At 38.8% G+C, this 19564-nt stretch overlaps 1 protein-coding gene across 1 annotated transcript; it reads right to left on the minus strand.

Annotated features, from left to right (window-relative positions):
• Positions 1-9565: 9565 nt before the first annotated feature.
• Positions 9566-18716, minus strand: LOC131184555 (ryncolin-3-like). The gene is made up of 8 exons (XM_058156001.1): positions 18561-18716; positions 17072-17209; positions 16390-16461; positions 16112-16147; positions 13568-13701; positions 12992-13121; positions 12022-12156; positions 9566-9933 (listed from the first exon to the last, which is right to left on the minus strand). The coding sequence occupies exons 1-8, from the start codon at positions 18673-18675 to the stop codon at positions 9686-9688; spliced, it is 1008 nt and encodes a 335-aa protein (XP_058011984.1). The 5' UTR covers positions 18676-18716; the 3' UTR covers positions 9566-9685.
• Positions 18717-19564: the final 848 nt, after the last annotated feature.

Raw genomic sequence — 19564 nt, forward strand, 5'->3', positions numbered from 1 at the left:
TAGGTCTTTGAGCTAGGCTGGGGGTTTAGCCGTTCTTGTATTTATAGCAATGCCTAAGTGTTCTTTAAACAAAGAAACAAGGAAATAATAGAATTTCCTTGCAAAGGTACAGGAGAAAACTATGTTGAAAGTCTTCTCTTGCAACACCTGCTTTCACAAATCTTGGCATCATTCACAATATTTGCAGATAAGGGATGGATCTCTAGAAAAAACAGAAAACCCTGCATTGCATTACTTTCCCCACCCCTTGTCCTTACTTAAATATTTTCTTTGGAACAATGTGGATCTTTTAAGCTCGGTTATCAGTGGGGGAAGAAAAAACATGAGTAAGCTGAACTTCAGGTAAACAAATACGTCAGCTTTTACAATTTTCCTTCTTGGATAAATACTCCCTGAAAAACACTGTCAATACCCCAATTAGGTCGCAAGTTGATTGTATGTAATGCATGACTAAAAATTAATCGCTGCTCATTAATCCCTTCTGCAATTTTCATAAATTCTTACAGATTATAAATGTATTTTACACCCAGACAAGTATAGTATAGGCTAAATTGTTTTTTAAAATACAGTATGCAGCCATAGTTGGACAACTATATCATCTTTGAAGAACTAATGAATGAATAAATTTGCCAAGAACATCAACTGAATGATCTACATCCAGCTCAGAACAGAAGAACAGCCAAACCAATTGAGAACCCAAAGGAAGAAAGCAATCAGGGTCCAATCTGTGAAGACTCAGTCTGCCAGAGACTATGTCACCAGGAAGGTTGAAGCAACCAGGGCAGTCCCAAGAAATCAATGTCCCTTCCAGCTTTTCTTTTCAACAGATCTTTTTGCTGAAGCTCAAGTTTTCCCTGCTTTAACTCCGCAGTGTTAATCAAGCCTGACCCAGCTCCCAAGTCCACTCAAGTCTGTTGACCTTGCTCAAGGAAAGCCCCATTTGTGCTATCTTGGAACAAAGAGCTTCAGCTCCTTTGCGTTTTTGGATAGTCAATCCAGCATCATCATGCATGGCCATTTTGAGCCTGGATCATTTAATTTCCAATTTATTTTTGTTTCACTCTCTTCCCTCCCTGCCTCTCTTTACCCAAGAATCTCTCTCCCAGGCCAGTCTTAAGGAAGACAATTTATACAGTTTATCTTAACAACCCAAACATATTTAGGCACATTGTTAATAAGTATCATTTTTTTAGTTAAAATAAATTAATCTTAATCAATGGTAGCTTAACAGAACCTTTTAAGATTGCGAAAGGAACAAGACAGGGATGTCCTTTATCACCATTATTGTTTATTTTAACTCTAGAACCATTATTGGATAAAATACGAGAAGTAAAGGAGATAGAGGGAATTAGAGTTAGACAATATGAATATAAACTAAGAGCTTTTGCAGATGATTTGGTGATTACTTTAACAAACCCTATAAATTCTAGTAAATCTTTGTTGGAAATAATTGATCAATATGGGAATGTTTCAGGGTTTAAGGTAAATCAGAAAAAGACAAAAGTGATAATAAAAAATATGGCCAGACAACAGAAAGAAAAACTAGAGGAAATAACAGGATTTGAAATTGTAAAGAAGGTTAAGTACTTAGGGGTTTATATTACATCGTCAAATGTGAAATTGTATAAGAATAACTATGAGGTTTTATGGCAAAAAGTTCAGAAGGAGTTGATTGTTTGGAAAAAATTGCAATTATCTTTGCTGGGGAGAATTGCTGCTATTAAAATGAATGTTTTACCTAGATTTTTATTCCTCTTTCAGATGATACCAATAATTAAGAAAGATAAGAATCTTGAGGAATGGCAGAAGGGAATTAACAAATTTATATGGGAAGGTAAAAAAGCTAGGGTTAAAATGAAAATAATTCAAGATTCTCGGAAAGGGAGGTTTAAAATGCCTAATTTTAAATTATATTATGAAGCAGCTGCTCTCTCTGCAATAAGTGATTGGTTTAATTTAACAGAGGACAGAATTTTGAATATAGAAGGTTATGATTTGCTATATGGATGGCATGCATATTTAATTTATGACAAAAAAGTGGATAAGGCCTTTAAAAATCATGTGCTAAGAAATGCCCTTCTGCGTGTTTGGAAAAAATACTCTTATAAACTAAATTATAAGGTTCCTATATGGGCAAGTCCTAGACATACAATAGAAAATATAAACATAGAACAGAATCAGGAAATGATTACATATAAAGATCTTTTGTATACTGAAAGAGGTAATTTGCAGTTAAAATCTCTGCAAGTATTAAGAGAGGAAGGGAAAAATTATACTTGGTTTCAATATGAGCAACTACGTGCTAGATGGAAGGGAGATCAGAAAATTGGTATAGAGCAGAACGAGGGAAATTTGGTAAAGCAAATTAGAAATCAGTCTCAGGAGCATATAAAGAGATTGTATAATGTGTTACTTGAAATAGATTCTGAAAGGGACTTGGTAAAGGATTGTATGATAAAGTGGGCACAAAATAAATTAATCTTATATAGAAACATAGAACTCTAGAAAACTGATAGCAGAAATGGACTTAGTGGTCCATCCAATTTGTTCTTTGAGTTTTTTTTAATATCTCTTTTAATTTTTTATATTTTTATCAGATGATGTACATGTGTTTATCCCAAGCATATCTAAACTCAATTACTGATGGGTAACCTACTACCTCTGCTGAAAGTTGGTTCCAAACATCCACTAATCTTTCTGTGAGGTAATACTTTCTAAATTTATTTTTTAACTTCCCTCCTGTCAATTTGAGATTATGTCCCCATGATTTCTTGATGTTGAAAATGCTGCCTTCTAGAACCTTATTCATACCCTTAATATATTTAAGGGTTTCAGTCATTACCACCTTTTCTTTCGGAATCTTATTTTTAACTGCCCACACATATTTAAGCATGCTGTGTACAAGTAATACTCTGTCTGATCTAATTCAGAGGCCAAGTTGGAAATCCACAATAAAATATCTAAAATGATTTTTAAAATGTGCAATAATGCATATGGAATTAAATGATTATTGATGGATCATTTATTTATTTCTATGCAATAAACTTGAAGCAAAATATAATGCGGTGTGGGTGCAGAAATTCTCCACTCTATGGCAGTGTTGGCCACAAGATATCAACCTCATCAATTCTATATGCACTCATAAAACAGTTCAGTACAGGTATTCCTATAATAATAATGGAAAATAGTTCATAACATTATGGATAAAACAATGGGGGGGAAAAATCACATAGTGCTTTATTATATATGATAAATGCAGCACAAACTTTATATACCCGGCATTGAAAAGTTCCTACAATACCCCAAAATAGTAGGTATTAGTAATAATAAAGATGGCAGAACAGGCAACAGTGGCCAAGTTAATAGCCCTAGTGAGAAAAATCACTGAAGAAATTCATCTATAATTGTGGACAGCTCTTTGTGGACTTTTTTGCAGGAGATGGAGAAACATCAAAATTCGTCATATGGATTGTATGATTTTTTTAATTTCCCCTTTTCTTTTTTAGGAAAAAATGACATTTTAGTATAGTCTTAAACTAAGAGCCAAAAATAAGCATTCTCTATAACTTTGGAAGAAGTTGAAAGCCATTCTTTGTATATATTTCTGTTTTCTTCTTTTTTTTAATACGTTTTTTTATTACACTTCAGTCCCTGTTCTTTTCTTTACTCTCAATCATTTTTTTTATCATTGATTTATGTTGTTTTAAATGTTTCTGCTTTGTAAAATGCAGTAAAGTTATTTGAAAAAAAAGTATTGCTTTGCTAAGGTAAAATTTCAAGTGAAACCTCTTTGAAGCTGTTTTACCCAGTCAGGCACATGTGTGTGCACACACAAGCACACACACACATACACAAAGTCCACCATCAAACAGAAGCTGCTGCATTGCTCTACTTACAGTACTTCCTCCAGAACTTCTTCTGTTTCATCACATACTCCATCTCAGCTTCCTCCATGCTTGAAATATTAGCCAAATTTCTAAGTAGCTGTTCCATAAACCCATAGAATTGTTCTCTTCTGAATTGCTCTACATTTAAAATTCTGTTTATAAAGATCAGATTCTCCCATTTGTAATCCGTGACATATATTATTCATTTTAATAACAACAACAGAGTTGGAAGGGACCTTGGAGGCCTTCTAGTCCAACCCTCTGCCCAGGCAGGAAACCCTACACCATCTCAGACAGATGGTTATCCAACATTTTCTTAAAAATTTCCAGTGTTGGAACATTCACAACTTCTGCAGGCAAGTCGTTCCACTTATTAATTGTTCTAATTGTCAGGAAATTTCTCCTTAGTTCTAAGTTGCTTCTTTCCTTGATCAGTTTCCACCCATTGCTTCTTGTTCTACCCTCAGGTGCTTTGGAGAACAGCCCGACTCCCTCTTCTTTGTGGCAACCCCTGAGATATTGGAACACTGCTATCATGTCTCCCCTAGACCTTCTTTTTATTAAACTAGACATACCCAATTCCTCCAACCGTTCTTCATATGTTTTAGCCTCCTAAATTAGGGTTTTAGCCCTAATTTTATCATCTGAATTCTTTGTTCCATAATAAACTAGATATAATCTAGTCATAATACTACTGAAATGAGCTGATAAGATGCTGCTTTAATTCACTTCCCCAATCTTAACAATCAAAATATATTTACTTGCTTGATCAAAGTTAAAGAGCAAAAAAATCCATTTTTGTTGCTTCCTTCTGTTACCTCCATATTTACATCACAGTTTAGAGGCATCTGTAATGATGATTTAGCCACTTCCATCTTCAGAAGAGTTAGACAGGGCTATATCTATCTATTTATTTATTTATTTTGTCACAACAATATATGTAACTATCATACAGAAAGGTTATATAGTATATAAAGGTATAAGCATATATATATGCAGGAAGAAGAAAAGAAAAACAATAGGACAGGAACGGTAGGCACGTTTGTGCGCTTATGCACGCCCCTTATGGTCCTCTTAGGAATGGGGTGAGGTCAATAGTAGAAAGTTTTTGGTTAAAGCTTTTAGGATTATGAGAAGAGACCACAGAGTCAGGTAAAGTATTCCAAGCACTGATGATTCTGTTACAGAAGTCATATTTTCTGCAATCTAGATTAAAACGGTTGACATTAAGTTTAAATCTATTGGTTGTTCTTGTATTATTGCAATTAAAGCTGAAGTAGTCTTTGACAGGAAGGACATTACAATAGATGATTCTATGAGTTAAACTTAGGTCTTGTCAAAGGCGACGGAGTTCCAAGTTTTCCAAGCCCAGGATTTCAAGTCTAGTGGGATAAGGTATTTTGTTGTTTACAGAGGAATGGAGAACTCTTCTTGTAAAATATTTCTGGACACTTTCAATTGTATTGATGTCAGAGATATGGTGAGAGTTCCAAACAGGTGAGCTGTATTCTAGAATTGGTCTAGCAAATGTTTTATATGCTCTGGTTAGTAGTGTAGTGTTTTTGGAAAAGAAGCTACACAAGATTAGGTTTACAACTCTTAGAACCTTTTTTGCTATGTATTTGCAGTGGGCTTTGGCACTTAGATCATTTGATATGAAAACTCCAAGGTCTTTAATGGGATGGGGGTCATCTGTGAGGTAATGTCCATCAAGCGAGTACTTAGTGTTTGGGTTCTTTTTTCCTATATGTAAGACTGAGCATTTGCTGGTTGAGATTTGGAGTTGCCAAGTTTTAGACCAAGCGGTTAGATGATCAAGGTCTTTTTGAATGATAGATGTATTATCAGTGGTGTTAAATAGTTTGACATCGTCAGCAAAGAGAACACAATTACTTGCGATATGGTCACAAAGATCATTAATGTATAGTATGAAGAGTGTTGATCCAAGGACGCTGCCTTGAGGAACGCCACTCTTGACAGGAACAGGATTTGATAGAGCATTGCCAATTTTGACCACTTGTTGTCTGTTAGACAGAAAAGCAGATATCCATTTGTGAAGGGGTCCTGAAATGCCGTAGGATTTTAGTTTTAGGAGAAGTTTATCGTGTACTACTGAGTCAAAAGCTTTGCAGAAGTCTATGTAGATTGCATCTATTGTTTTGCCTTGATCGAGATTTGTAGATATCCTTGTTCTTTAGTCAACTTCTATATAAATGATACAATTACAGTTCTTTCTAAATTAGGATTTTACCCCATAATGCTTGCCCACTGTCCTATATCCATCTTCTTGTAAAGAAGATTGAAATTTATTTTTTTTATTTTATTTTTATTTTGTTTACATTTATACCCCGCCCTTCTCTGAAGACTCAGGGCGGCTTACAATGTAACCTAATGTAACCATTGGTATTGTAAACCAATGAAATCATCTTGTTAGGTGGGCACCTTATCTGTAACCTAAATGGGCCCAGCTGCTTTAGTGTTTTATTCTTCCAGAGAATTTCTTGAAATCAATTACTCAAAAATGAAGGTCCTGGTTTTCTCTAGAATGCACTTTAATTCCTCCATTACATGGGAAATCAATTTAAAAAACAAAGGACTTAAACAAAAGACTTAAAGTAACTTGGTTACTTTCACCCACTGGAATAACCAAGTGCGTGAGCTTTCTATTAGAACTCAAAAAGTTGCTAACACAATCTTAAAGTTTGCCAGTCTTCCTGGCAGTAATAACATCCCTGTAGCAATAAAATCGTATAAAGCAAATATTCTGAGTCTGTTGTTATATGGTGCACAACTTTGTAATTATAAGAATGCCTCTACTTTAGAAATTGCTCAGTTTAATTTAATTAACCTTAAATAGAGGATATGGGATTTAGATCTACAAAATGACAGAGCTAAAATCATTCATCCTTATTATGGCCCAATTGCAAATTATCCATGTGTAATTCCTGGCTACTTCCTCACATCCTACACAGTTCACATTAATTTTCATAGGAGACATTTTAACTTACTTTGAATGGTGCACTATTCACAGGAGCACTTTTGCCCCACTTGCACCAGCATCGTGTGAAAGTTGTGGGCACTCATGCATGTACACGCATGCACACGCACTTGCCCCTCCCACAAAATTATCCCCTCTTTTTTCCTCCCCCACTCCACCAACCCAGAAAGGTTGGGGAACTCTGGTCTAGGATGAACCTGTCGTGTCCCACTCCTCCACTGACGGCCGGGTCAGGGAAATCCGAATCAGGCGTGCCTCTGCAGCTCTGCCAAAGTCCTAGCAAAGTCCTCAAGGCAGGCAGGAGACCAGAAAGTGACTTCAGCAAGATATGTTCGACTTTGCCTGACTCAGAGACTGCCAGAAAGCAGATCCTTTATATAGGCCATGGGGTGTGGCTCCATGACTCAGCACTTATCCAGGCCTGCCCCTCCCTTCCTTCTGACGCCGCCGCCTATCAATTCTTCTGAAGCAAGGGTCACTCCAGTCGGCAGCTGTTGGTAATTGACCTCCCTCAGGCTCACATGCTGTGGGGGAGGGGGAGGGGTCTAGTTGCTCCGTTTGCCTGGGCATGGAGCCAGGGCTGGGGCCGAGAGGTGCCCCCTCCTCCTCAGCCTTCTGGGCATGGAGCCAGGGCTGGGGCCAGGAGGCATGCTAGGACATTCCTCAGCATTCAGAAGCAGATAAGAAGACCCTGGCTGCGGTGAGACACACAACAGAACCATCTCTTCTGAATAACCTTCAAGGGCTTATAGTCATACTTTGGAGATTAAAATACTCTGTTGCCAGCCAAGTTACAGATGAGAGACAAACTTGTTTTCCTTCTGGAGACATTTCCTCTCAGCACAACCGCATTGCATGTGTTGAAAATACTTTCCCAAAGGCTGCAACTTTTGTAAAACACCATATCCTTCAGAAAAACATGTAATAATCATACAGATAAAGTAAAACGCTACAGAAGCAAGTCAGACCGATTTATTTAGTGAGTTAGACTTCCTATTCAGTGTGAATGATGTGACTGAATCAGCAGCTGGAAGGAAGCAAAGATAATTTTTCTCCTTATAAGTTGATTCTCAGGTTTGATCTGAGTTACATTCTTCGTCAGATTTCCTTGAGCATAAAAAACACTGACATAGCTTCTTGCAGGATCCAATGTGCGACACATATCTTTATCTTCATTCCTGTACATTCTTATCAAGTTGCACTTGCACACTAAATCAGTTGTGCACTGAATTTCTATGCCAAAATATAACAATGCAGATAATTTAATTATTTCAGCAATTGTTGATATCCATGCCACCACCATTAAACACGGAAACAAACATGGCTATGATATTTTACTAAAATAACAAGTTAACGTAAAATCATTGGGTATAAAATTCCATTCTAGCATTTTGCATCCAGAAAGGATTCAGTAGAAGTTCACACAGGAGATACAGAAAAAGTACTCTGGAGTTGTGTGATCTCAGGATCAATTATGGAGAAAGGAGTCTTCATTGTGTAGGATAAAACATCACATTTGACTAACCTTCAAGGGATTATTGGAGATTCAAAGACTCTGTTGCCAGACAGATTAGAGATGAGAGACGGATTTGTTTCCCTTCTGAAGGCATTTCCTCTCAGTACTAAATTACATGTATGAGTGTTGAAAACACTTTCCCAAAGGTTGCAACTTTTTGTAAAGCACCAGATCCTTCAGAAAAACATGATCATACAGATACAGTAGGTGCCCCAAAACTAATTAGACTAATTTATTTAGTGAGTTAGACTTCCTATTCAATGTGAATTATGTGGCTAAATCAATAGCTGAAAGGAAGCAAGTTTTTCCCCTTATAAGTTGGTTCTAAATATTTGATCTGAGTTGCATTCTTCAGATTTCCTTGACTATCAAAAACACTGAGACGGCTATCTCATTTATTGCTTCTATCAACTTAGTCATTCAAGGCAATCGGTTTATGAAAACCTTCCAAAGGTGCTTTACTAAGACAGAGGTCTAAGTCAGGGGTGAAATCCAGCAGGTTCTGACAGGTTCTGGAGAACCGGTAGCGGAAATTTTGAGTAGTTCAGAGAATTGGCAAATACCACCTCTGGCTGGCCCCAGAGTGGGGTGGGAATGGAGATTTTGCCATATCCTTCCCCTGCCACGCCCACCAAGTCACGCCCACCAAGCCACACCACACCCACCAAGCCACACCCACAGAACTGGTAGTAAAAAAATTTGGATTTCACCACTGGTCCAAGTGAATCCTGTTGTTGAAGTTGATTCATAAAGCACAGACAGACAAATGAGTAGGAACTGTTGTGTTACTTTACCTACTTATAGATTATAGATCAATATAGGTAAAGGTCAGCTTTGCACAATTTTCAGGAGCACCTTTCTCTTTCTCTTCCAAAACATTTGCAAAATGGAGAAACATTTGAACCCCATCCCCATGAGCCTCAGTGGTGCAGTGGTTAGTACTATAGGCTACTTCTGCTGCCTGCCAGCTGCCTGCAATTTGGCAGATCAAATCTCACCAGGCTCAAGGTTGTCTCAGCCTTCCATCCTTCCCAAGTGGGTAAAATGAGGACCCAGATTGTTGGGAGCAATATACTCACTCTGTAAAGAGAGGGCTGTAAGTGGTATATAAGTTTAAGTGCTATTACTATTGCCATCCCCATGTCCAGTGAACACACAAAGGAACAGTTTTAAAATTGATTGCATTTTAATTTGCTTTTTCAGGTAGAAAATAGAGAAGGATATTAATCTGCTAGTACTTTTGAGGTGATGGCTATTGAAGAATCTGTCAAACTGTGGTTTCATTTATTGTGGTCTAACTTTCATATCTGCATACTTGTAAGAATAATAGTACCCTTTTCCGGTAGCCCAGTTGATGCCATCAGCATAAGAGGTATGTTCCCCTTTGTGATACAGGCCATTCAGGTTGGAAGAGTGGCAGTTAGTGTACCACCAGCCTCCTTTGAAACTTACGGCACAATTTCCCTCATAGATATCATTGTCTCTGTCTTTGGTAGAGAATGCATGGTCCTTCTTTCCTGAGAGAGAATCACCTAAAAGAAGAAAATCATAGGGAAGCACTAAGTTCATGTCTTCCAGGAATGCAAACCTGCAAGGTATTTCACCAATGAAAAATATTCCTACACCACTAAGAATTAGAAAGGGATCAAAAATAAATGATAGAGGATCTGGTTTATTTTGCATAATTTCCTAATTTGAACATTGGCATCACTAGCGAGCCACGTCAAGAAGATACAACTTGTGTTGTGCCTCGCTCGCCCCCCCACCACCACCACAGCTGGGCCCCTCTCATCTCCTGCTATCTCAGCCAGGGACTGATAGTGCAGAAGCATGTCCTGGCATGCCTCCAGCCCCCATCCCTGGCACCATGCCTGGACAAACCGAGCAAACAAACCTCCCTCCGATAGCATGTGCGCCTGAAGCCAGCCATGAGCTGGGATTACCGGCAGCTGGGGACGAAACGATGCAATGGATAGATCCACGCTTCCGGAGAATGGAGAGGCGACGTCAGCAAAAGGAAGGGAGGGGCAGGCCTGGATAAGTGCTGAGTCATGGAGCCACACCCCATGGCCTATATAAAGGATCTGCTTTCTGGCATTCTTTGAGTCAGACAAAGTCTAACTTGGATTGCTGAAGTCACATCCTGGTCTCCTGCCTGCCCTGAGAACTCTGACAGAACTTTGGCAAAGCTGCAGAGGCAGCTGTCTGAACCCCATTAACACATTAAGCCAAAGAATGGATGAATTCCTTGAGTCTGGGATTGCATTTTGCTCCCTGGACCAGTTGAAGGGCTGCCTCTTCATATTCACACCCCATATTGTTCCTCTGAGAAGCTGGAAAGGAATTAGGCAGCCCCCTGGCTTAAACTTAAACATGGAGTTTTCATGTCAAATGATCTAAGTGCCAAAGCCCACTGCAACTACATAGCAAAAAAAGCTCTAAGAGTTGTAAACCTAATCTTACGTAGCTTCTTTTCCAAAAACACTACACTACTAACCAGAACATATAAAACATTTGCTAGACCAATTCTAGAATACAGCTCGCCTGTTTGGAACCCTCACCACATCTCTGACATCAATACAATTGAACGTGTCCAGAAATATTTTACAAGAAGAGTTCTCCATTCCTCTGAAAACAACAAAATACCTTATCCCACCAGACTTGAAATCCTAGGCTTAGAAAACTTGGAACTCCGTCGCCTTCGACAAGACCTAAGTTTAACTCATAGAATCATCTATTGTAATGTCCTTCCTGTCAAAGACTACTTCAGCTTTAATTGCAATAATACAAGAGCAACCAATAGATTTAAACTTAATGTCAACCGCTTTAATCTAGATTGCAGAAAATATGACTTCTGTAACAGAATCATCAGTGCTTGGAATACTTTACCTGACTCTGTGGTCTCTTCCCATAATCCTAAAAGCTTTAACCAAAAACTTTCTACTATTGACCTCACCCCATTCCTAAGAGGACCATAAGGGGCGTGCATAAGCGCACAAACGTGCCTACCGTTCCTGTCCTATTGTTTTTCTTTTCTTCTTCCTATATATATATATGCTTATACCTCCTAATATTTATTCATATATATGTTTATATACTATATAATCTTTTTGTATGATGTTGTGACAAAATAAATAAATAAACAAACAAACAAACAAACAAACAAACTGTTTCTGCATTCTGCATTAGCTCATGTGATATTATTATGCAGCCAGATGTTTAGATTGGATTTGGCATTTTCATCCACCTGTTGAGTCCTTCCCAAAGACCTATATTATAGGCAAATATTGATGTTTGATTGTGTTACAATAGTGTTGCAACATGTAAGGTGTTTCAAGGAAACATGCTTTTACAATTAACTGGTGGTGATTTTGTCAATGCCTATGGTGTTCAAGTGGTGGTACATGAATAGGTACCAAAGCACTTAGTACAAATTAGTTCTACCTTTGCTTTCTTTTGCCACAGATGTTCCATTTCTGCTTGTATTTTGTTATCTTCTCCAGTTTTTCTATGATTAAATTTATTTTCTGCCTATCTCACTATTTGAAGCAACTATTTATATTTGTTCTACTCACTGTAAAAAAGTACTCAAATGCAGAGATATTTTCTGTATTACTCACCCATGTTGCCATCCAAATAGGAACCCAATATTAATTTGTAATTTTCACTTTCATTTGCGATTCTGAAACTGGAATATGTTGCAAAGGTTTTGGAACCATTGAAATCTTCAAGATCAATCCTCAACTGCTGTGTTCCTGAACACCAAAAGATAGATACTATTAGAGAACTACTTGAGGTGCAGAAGTCCTTGAAGAGAAGCCTGCTAATCATGGTATAGACTTTCATTCCACATGAACATAATCATGGTGGGATTATGTTCCATGTCCATCCAAAAGCAACAATGAGTAGCCAACATAGAGGAACAGAATCACAGGAGCACAAAGGGTATCCTAGGTAAATTAAACTCCAGTTTCACTTGAATTTTTCCAGGATTTTTGCACAATTAGAAAGTGATCCTTTGAACTGCCATTTTTTCCTTTATCATTACAAAGTCAATTTTTAAATAATTTTCTATGTACGTACAATTGATTAAGGCAGTGAGGAGCGGGTAAGATGGTTTCTCGGTGTCCTGGTTCCACATACTTTTTTAAACGAGAAGAATTTATGGATCCCCAGAGAAATAATACAACTTTCTCCTTTTTCCCTGATTCTAACATTTTATTCTTCAGTTAGCGATCAACGCTCTTGGGCAGGCTGCATAAAACTCCAAGACAATTTCCAAATTACAGGAAAGAACATCTGTTTTTCCCATATTTGATTTATGAATTTGGAATATACCATTCAACTCTATGGAAGGAAATGGAAGTTAAGTCTTATGGACTGACACAAACAGATCAGAGTGTTTGCTTTATGCACACTGTGTTCCTGTGATGCAAAGAGAATCTCTGCTAGTATTAAAGGGCTGAATCTGGAAAGATTGATACTCATCTTTTCTTAAAAATTAATTCTGATATAGATAAGTATTGTCTGTATAAACTGATTTAAAGTATCAAAGTGAGCCTCAGGTAGAAGAGGAGATTTTGGACTTACCAGAGCTGGTGAGAAGATGGATCTTATCATTGCCCAGCCAGAATTCTGATCCTTGCCTCCCAAATCCTTTCTTGTATGATTCCCAGTCACGGTAGAAATCAACAGACCCATCCTGCCGCCTCTGGAATTGCTGTGGAGATAAAGGGAGCGATACCTCTGCATCTGTTTGATGCAGAAGTTGTTTTCCTAATCTTAGGCCATTTCTGAAGTGGGGGGGACTGCCTTTCAGTCTGTTTTGCAAAAGACCTTGAATAGAACTACTGCTCCACTTCTAAGTCATAGCTGGGGAGCAACTCCTTGAGACCATCTTTATGCCTTCAGTTCCCTACTCTCCTGGCTCAAATCCCAAGAGGGGACTTGGGAATCTCATTCAGCTCTGGGGCTGCAACTTGTCCATCACTCATCTCTTCAGATGTGAGAAGACTGATGGGCCCCTGAATAGCCGTTATTATTCTATAACAAAAACAATAGCATGGAGCCTACCTATTTAAAAGATTAATTATAGTAACATGGAATTTTTTGCTCTTCTGATGCATTCAGATAGCTCTTCCTCTTCCTTCTTAGGCTTCCACTTACCAACCAGCCTCCTCCATCTGTCTCCATATCACAGAAAACCACCATTGGATTCCCCTTGGTTGGGTAGATTGTATACCAGCCACTCAGGGTCTCCCCACGTTCCAGGAGATCTTTGCAGTTTCTGGCTTCTGTCTCTAGGGGAAGAATAGGGAGAATAATTGAGTGGGTCAGTTCAGGCAAAATATATGTCTGAGACATGTTGACTTTTGTGGAGGACTCCCAAGTGTGAAATCACTATAGTCTCAGTTATAGGAATATGAATGCTTGTTGTAATGCAATGAACTCATGGAGATCCCTTGTAAAAAGTGATTACATAAAGGAAGCATGATAATTCCAGTGGGAAAGGAGAACCAAAGTAGACATCTTTGGAACAGTTGGGCTTGCTGGCTGAGGATGATGGGAGTTTGAGTCTCACTGGGGATTGTTGATACATGCAAAAGACAAGTATCATAATGATCCTCAGCCTGTGGTTAAGGGGTTTGTACTCATCCAAATCCAGTCTTAATTTGACTACTATGAAGTCCTTTCTCTTTATTCATCCAGTAAGCATATGAATCTGAGTAAAATTTAAAACTTGAGGACATATATTTTCTAGAAAGCCATTATTCCCTTCTTTCAGGGCTGCAGCATTTTAAAAATATTATTTACCAAGTTATTATCTGGTCTTTCATCACTTTGTAAGTAATTTTATATAAGTATTATTATTATGATTTGTTGCCCAGCCAACCAGATGTTTAGATTGGATGTGGCATTTGGCTTTTTTCCCCACTTTTGTCCACGCTTTCTAGATCCTGTATGAGGACAATATATAATAGGAGGGAGCCATTCTGCCAGAAACTAGGAGGTGAGCCAACACAATGGAAGAAAAGCTGTCCCTCAAGTAATCAGGTCCTATGCCATAAAAGGTAAAGGTAAAGGTTCCCCTTGCACATACGTGCTAGTTGTTCCCGACTCTAGGGACAGTGCTCATCTCCGTTTCAAAGCCGAAGAGCCAGCGCTGTCTGAAGACGTCTCCGTGGTCATGTGGCCGGCATGACTCAATGCCAAAAGTGCACGGAACACTGTTACCTTCCCACCAAAGGTGGTCCCTATTTTTTCCACTTGCATTTTTACATGCTTTCAAAACTGCTAGGTTGGCAGAAGCTGGGACTAGTAACGGGAGCTCACCCCGTTACACGGCAGCACTAGGGATTCGAACTGCCGAACTGCCGACCTTTCGATCGACAAGCTCAGCTCTCTTAGCCCCTGAGCCATACAAGGTTTTAAAGGGAACAACCAGCATTTTGAAGCCAGCTAGCAGCCATTGCCACTCTCATCACTGTGATCATATAGGCACAATGAGACTGGCCCATCACTGCTTGTATCATTCTATTTTGAAACGATTGTAGTTTCGAGGTAGTCTTCAAGGGTAGCCCTATGTAGAATCCTTTAAAGTAGTTCAATCATAAAGTGATCAGGGCAAAAGTAGTCACTTGCAGGGACTCCTGGTCAAGGAAAGGACACAACTGGCTTACAAGTGATACCTGTGCAAAAATGCTCATGGCCACAGCTGTCACTTAATAAAAGCTTTGAAATACTGTAATGTCCTTTTAGTAGAACTTTTAAAAATATTCTTCTGATGTTTCCATCTTCCTGTTGTTACGTATATTATCTCATGTTCCTCTATGCATTCTGAATCGTGTCAGTTCAATTGCCGTTTCTCTTTATATATGATGATGTAATCTCTTCTGAAGGATTTTCAACAGTATCTTTTGAATTTCTTCTTATAACTTACTATCTTTTATATAGTGTATATTCAATAACATGTTTTTATTTTTTCCCAGACCACGAGAAGCCTCTCATTCTAAGATTAAAAAAATTACATATTCCCACGTTGAATGTAAAGTATTGCACTGCCTCAGGACTCAACAGCTTTACAGATTTACTGACATTTTGTAAAGATACATAAACATATAGCTTAGTAAGTTCTTGTAATTTTAATTGCAGATATTTTGGTAGGATATAATCAGATAGGAAGAAAGAGTCATCAGCTCTTTTCACCTGCTTATATTAATTCCACCAGCTTACATTATTAACTTGTACTGCTTTTATACTTGATTGGCTGCCAACGCTTTCTGTAAAAACCTGTGGAAATAACAACTTGGTGAGAGTATTGAGACTATGAATTAGTCTGATTAGGATGGAGGTAATAAGGTGGAGCTAAAAGAAATATGTTTTTCCAACTTGAGTTATTCAGTCCGTTAAATGACTGATAATACTGTACATTGTATCCATTAAGATAGATAGGCTGCTGCAAATGATGGAGATTGTAGTTGGCACAGATAGGAATGTACTAGGTCAGAGGAAGTTGATTGGCAGATTTATAGGCATTTAGCGTAGTTATAAAAGCCTGGCAAGGCTGACACTAGCAAAGCAAGCTTTCTGCATTTGATGCTTCCAAATCTTTTGGCCTTCAAGTCCCAGAATCATCCAGCTAGCCATCTAGGTGAAAGACTGAAGCAACCCAACTAGGAAGCTATTGAGAAAGAGGAAGAAGAGGCATACCTTTTGGTTGACAATTGTCTAAGCTGCAGGCATCTCCTGTAAGGAAAAAAAAGCAATTTCTTGTGCAGTGGGTTCATAAGGCCCATACATAAGAATAATCTCTTAGATGACACTGTATTGTCCATTCTTCATAGTGATGGACTGCTATCATCATTCTGTATTACAAACAGTTCAACCAAGGACACCATGAAATAAAGTGTGATTGGTGACATACAGGTGGGCCGGTACTTCCCCTTTGATCCAGCTCTTGCACAATCTCTGATCTCAATCAGTATTACCTTTGTCGCCTTTGTCTCCTTCGTCTCCTTTCGGTCCAGCTTTTCCAGTTATCCCAGCAGATCCTCTTTCACCTGAAGAAGAGAAAGAAGAAGAAGAGGAGGAGAAAGACCAGTTTAGGAGCATCAAAATACATCTTCAAAAGACTTTTGAAGCCAGTCATTGCACTGATGAGAATATTACAGCTTCCAGAGAGCAAACAATCAAAGAGGAAGGATGTTTGGATTTGAGATGATGGCTTCAAATTTTAGTTCAGGGCTGTTGAGAGTCTTGATTTGTGTGAAATTATGCTGTATTTGTAGATTAGTGACCAACAAATCCTTGGTATCATTGCTGATTCTTCTGAAAGGAAGAAGGCTCGTGGGCATAAGAACAACTCATAGGACAAGACGATCTAATCCATCTGTCTTTAAAAAGTTCCCACAATACCAGAAGCATCTCCTAACTACTTGGCTAAGACAGTGATCTTAAAAATCCTCTTACTGACTGAAGAACATGCAACTTTCATTTCTTATCTAGCAGTTGGGAGAAAGAAAATTGCTTCTGTCTCTCTGCCAGCAACTTTTCCTTTTCCAGGCAAGCAGCTTTATTAATGCAAAGTTTGCTTCCCACTATTGCACGGAAAGACAGCAAATAAGCTGCTATGAATACCTGGAATGACATCTTCAATGGGCATTTACTCACCTGGGGGCCCCTGAGGACCTGGGTCACCCTTTAGCCCTGGTGATCCATTTGTTCCTGGCACACCTGGAATTCCAGGTATCCCAGCCTGACCTTGGAGAAGAATCTTGTCACTTCCGCATTGTGTTAAGCCCTTCAACTCTGGCATAGGAGAAAGAGCATAAAAAGGACACAACATGAAAAACAGAAAAGAAGCAGTATGTCTCCTTATGGAGCAATAAATTCACATTAAACCAACATAGCACGAGTGAGATGCTAGAAAATCAGGGTGGAACAGAAGGCAAGGTGATTAGGGTGTAAAAGAGACACAAAATTTCTTCCACTCATATTTTCCACACATAAATATTATTTCTGTTCCTGGGCTGTTGGAGAATGCGAGAATGAAATTAGGGGGCTATTTCCCAAGGACTTTTCTCTAACACAACAGTAAATACTTCTTAAAAGTATTGATTTGTTTTGACTCTCCCTCTTCCCCCACCCTCTCTCTTTCGCTTTTAAATGAGTCTGGATTCCTGGCAACTGCTAGGCAAATTTCTGCAGCTTTCTTGTCAATCTTTCTCAAAACTTCCCCTTACCTTCTTCTTAGAGCTGAGAGAGAGAATGACTGTTCCAAAGTCAAATGACTTTGTGCCTGAAGCGGAACTAGAGCTCATGGTCCCCCAATTTCTAATCTGACTATTTAACTGCTACACCAAACCAGCTCTCATCTTCGCCTTTATACAGTGTGAAACCAGGGACTTCCACATAAAGCACAATTCATTAGGAGGCCCTGTTTGTATCTGGAAGATGTAGGATTAAACTTTCTTGTTCTCATGTTTACCTATACGAGTATATACATAAAACTGGTTAGGCAAATACTTAGGCAAAGATTTTAATCATATTTTACAGATATCAAAACCCCAGCTAATATATGTTCCACATATACAAAATGTCATCTGAAAATGTCATTTGAAAATTACCCAGTAGCTCAAGATCAATTCTGCTTTTATTTATTAAAAAGTAACTTATTGATCGTTAAAAACTATTCTGAAGATGCTGCTGCTTTGAAAGATGCTCCTTTCCCTTCAAGAGCATCACAACTCATCAACTTTCTCCAACCTTTAAATGCCACCAGCACCCTCAGGAAATGTACAATCTTAAGACAGAACTTCCCTGCAGCCAGAATTCATCCCTCACCTGTTCCTGAGCCAACTCTTTACCTGCAGAACTGCTAGTCAGTAGTGCCTAGATAGCAATAGCACTTAGACTTATATACCACTTTATAGTGCTTTACCGAACTCTCTAAGCGGTTTACAGAGTCAGCATATTGTCTCCAACAATCTGGGTCCTTGTGCTTACAGTAGTTGTGGACAGTAGAAAGAACATGAGGCAAGTATTCCTTTTTTAAAGAATTGGCTTTCTTGGGAAACTAAGTGCCACCATTCTGCTCCTGCACATAGGGACCCCACAGACGCTAAGAACCAAGCTGAAAGATCAGACAGCTGGAACTCACGTGCACAGCAAGTGGCTTCAGTGTCCTGGAGTCCTCCAGTGCCATGATTTGAGACTTCTCCCTCCACAGAACTAGCAACCAGGAAAATCAAGTGGAAACCAGCCCAAGGCTTCATCTTGCCTTGCCAGCTCTCTCTCTGAGCGAGAGGTGTGTAGTATCTTGCCTCTTATATATATGGATATCTTTTAATGATTGCATCAACAGAGTAATCAGGAAGTGCTTAGATTCTCTGAGCAAGGATAAATAGGTCCATATCTGTTTTGCAATGCCTGTTTGTGCAACCTCAGCAGAGTTCATAATTATTAAGGAAAAAGGATACTCTTGAATTATGCAATGTTTGTCATACTACCCAACCTTTCCTTATATTGAACAATGTGTGCACTGTAGCCATATTGTATCAGAAAAAACCCAAACCAAAACAAAAACATATTGGTTTAATCAATAATCCTATTGATCGTTAAAAACTATTCTGAAGATGCTGCTGCTTTGAAAGATGCTCCTTTCCCTTCAAGAGCATCACAACTCATCAACTTTCTCCAACCTTTAAATGCCACCAGCACCCTCAGGAAATGTACAATCTTAAGACAGAACTTCCCTGCAGCCAGAATTCATCCCTCACCTGTTCCTGAGCCAACTCTTTACCTGCAGAACTGCTAGTCAGTAGTTCCTAGATAGCAATAGCACTTAGACTTATATACCACTTTATAGTGCTTTACGGAACTCTCTAAGCGGTTTATAGAGTCAGCATATTGTCTCCAACAATCTGGGTCCTTGTGCTTACAGTAGTTGTGGACAGTAGAAAGAACATGAGGCAAGTATTCCTTTTTTAAAGAATTGGCTTTCTTGGGAAACTAAGTGCCACCATTCTGCTCCTGCACATAGGGACCCCACAGACGCTAAGAACCAAGCTGAAAGATCAGACAGCTGGAACTCACGTGCACAGCAAGTGGCTTCAGTGTCCTGGAGTCCTCCAGTGCCATGATTTGAGACTTCTCCCTCCACAG

This window comes from Ahaetulla prasina, chromosome 1 (genome assembly GCF_028640845.1).
Source record: "Ahaetulla prasina isolate Xishuangbanna chromosome 1, ASM2864084v1, whole genome shotgun sequence".
NCBI lineage: Eukaryota > Metazoa > Chordata > Lepidosauria > Squamata > Colubridae > Ahaetulla > Ahaetulla prasina.

Bases quoted from the DNA above. Each gene is read 5' to 3' on its own strand.
- LOC131184555 (XM_058156001.1), bottom strand. From the start codon at position 18,675: ATGAAGCCTTGGGCTGGTTTCCACTTGATTTTCCTGGTTGCTAGTTCT. The intron at 16,148-16,389 runs GTAATACTGATT...TTTTCCTTACAG, and splicing joins AGGAGACAAAGGCGACAAAG to GAGATGCCTGCAGCTTAGAC. The intron at 13,122-13,567 runs GTAAGTGGAAGC...TTATCTCCACAG, and splicing joins CAGATGGAGGAGGCTGGTTG to CAATTCCAGAGGCGGCAGGA.